General features: G+C 30.0%; 1 protein-coding gene across 1 annotated transcript; it reads left to right on the top strand.

Moving 5' to 3' along the window:
• Positions 1–1,946: 1,946 nt before the first annotated feature.
• LOC119615707 (RING-H2 finger protein ATL79-like) lies at positions 1,947–2,285 on the top strand (the record flags this gene model as incomplete). Its single annotated transcript, XM_037971711.1, has 1 exon — positions 1,947–2,285. A coding segment is annotated over exon 1 (339 nt), but the record flags the coding sequence as incomplete, so codon positions are not given.
• Positions 2,286–2,326: the final 41 nt, after the last annotated feature.

Raw genomic sequence — 2,326 nt, 5'->3', positions numbered from 1 at the left:
TTAAAATTAATATATTGAAACTTGTTGCTAAAATTTAAAAATTTTTTTTAATACAAAACATGAATAAGTTGAATTTAATTACAATAAATATTGTTATAATGATGGAGTAAATTTGCTTGCGTGGTCTTCTTATTGGTAATATGTGAGAAAGATATAGATACGTCTAATTTAGGGGTTCCATAAAAGTTAATTATGCCTATGGAACTAAGGCTGGCGAGGGTAATGAGGCATACGCATCCAAAGCCATCTGGATGACGTAAAAGGCAGCAGAAATAGTCAACTATACTTTTTGTTTTCTTTAAAATTCATCAAATGTAACTAGACATTGGGGCATGTGTTCGAAATATTTTGTTTTGTCTAGTTCTTATTAGTTTTCCTTAGTTTTTTTGATTAAATTTTACGGGAGTCTATAACAAGAGCAATGTCTGGATTGCAAAAGTTAGGAAATAAGACACGAACCCCCCATCCGGCTGCTTGCTAGCATATAAATGGCTCCCTGGTCTTTATTTCCCTAACTTTTGTTAGCAATTGGGGCTCGGAGCTGTGAATACATAAAATCTAGAATAGATATGTGACTATTATACCTTCCAGGAAATTTGTATTGATTTTTCTTAATATATACATTATTAACTTTTATTCACACATAGTCCTTAGTTGTTTATGGGGTTATTTATGGTGAAGTTTAAACTTTATTTGATAGCTCTCTTACAGGTACATTACAAAAAATGGCGCCCAACGTGGGGCCGAAGGAATGGCTCGTTCTTTCTGGCTCTAAATTTGTTTTGTATAATAGTAGATTTCAAAAAAAAATGTGTAATATTAAAATATTTTTCATTGAAACAATATTTAGTATGGAATATCATTTGAGTCTTTTATGGAATTTTAGTTACTTGAAGTTTTAAGATGCGAGTAGACTGACCGATCAGATTACAAGTGACTTTTCCTTATTATATGGAGTACAATGAAATACATTTTTTTATTACTAAGTTCTATAATAGACTAACATAGTTATAAATAATCAATCCGAATTTTAGCATATTTTCATACTGTGGAAATCATATCCTAGCTATCTGCAGTTTATGACCTGGCATGAAAATCAATGGTTTTTGGGAAAGGAGATAAACTTAACTTTGCTAATGGGAAAATTTTTTTTTATAAATATATTGGTCATATTATCGAACTCAATAGACTGATAATTGTTTGCCTTATAGTTGACGTTTTCTTAATGTCTGCCTAAGGTATTATTATTTTTTTTAATATTTCTCACATTATACTTTAAGAAGACCTATTATTGATTTTTGATATTTATTTATTATTCTTGATTTGGAAACCGAATCTTATTTCGTATATTTATTTTTTTTGGAAACATTCATAGCAAACAAAATTTTCCTATTGATTTGTTACGATTATGAAAATTTCTTCTGTTCGAGTTTTTTTTATCAAAAGTTCTATAAAATCGAAATTTAACACTTTGTAACATCAGTTGAAACTTCCATCTTTGGAAATCAACGATATTTTTTCATTAATTAAAGTTAAATAGAAAACATTGAATATATAAATGATTCTTTTGTTTACCAAAACATCAAAATCTTTTGGATATTTTGTAAATTTTAGTGTAGGTTTTGCAATTCATATATTTATAAATTGTATATTTAGTTTAACAAAATTATAAATATTACCTTAATAGTTTAATCACCATCTAAATAAGGAATAGATTTTCGTCTGCCTGGTGTTTAGTTTGAAATTTAATTATTATAGATTTTTCTTACGTTTTTTTATGTAAGAACCTTTTTCCTTATTTACATATTATTCCTTTTGGGACTAGATATATTGATTTTTGCATGTTTGGATTTTAGGATTTGAAACCATATTTCCTATTTTTTTTTATTATTCTTTCTATTTTGAGATATTTAAGTGGATTTTGTTTTAGCTTGAATTTAGTCACAATGGCTACCGGTCCTACATCTCCTCCAACCCCTTTACCACCACCTTTACCTTTGGCTCCGGTCTCTATAGAACCATCGGTATGTCAGATTTGTAAACAATCGATGAGTGAGGGTCAGGCTTGTTTAATAATTAACGAGTGTAGTCATGCTTTCCATAGGACTTGTATAGAAACACATTTGGCCACCTCATCTGAGTGTCCTATCTGTAAACGACATTGTCAGTTATCCGAATTGAAGAAACTTGTAATTCACCCAAAAGGTAGTTTGGCGAAACCCGCCCTTTCAAAGCCACGAGGTGCCATGGCCAAGCACTATAATACCAGAAGCATGAGTCGTAATGTAGGTCAAAACCCTTCTGATATTAGTTATAGCATGGAACA

This window comes from Lucilia sericata, unplaced genomic scaffold, assembly GCF_015586225.1.
Source record: "Lucilia sericata isolate MDLA Ls3-8-SP2 unplaced genomic scaffold, ASM1558622v1 Contig007275F_arrow, whole genome shotgun sequence".
NCBI lineage: Eukaryota > Metazoa > Arthropoda > Insecta > Diptera > Calliphoridae > Lucilia > Lucilia sericata.
Note: the sequence above shows the minus strand (reverse complement) of the source record. Positions and strands in the feature narration are given on the sequence as shown.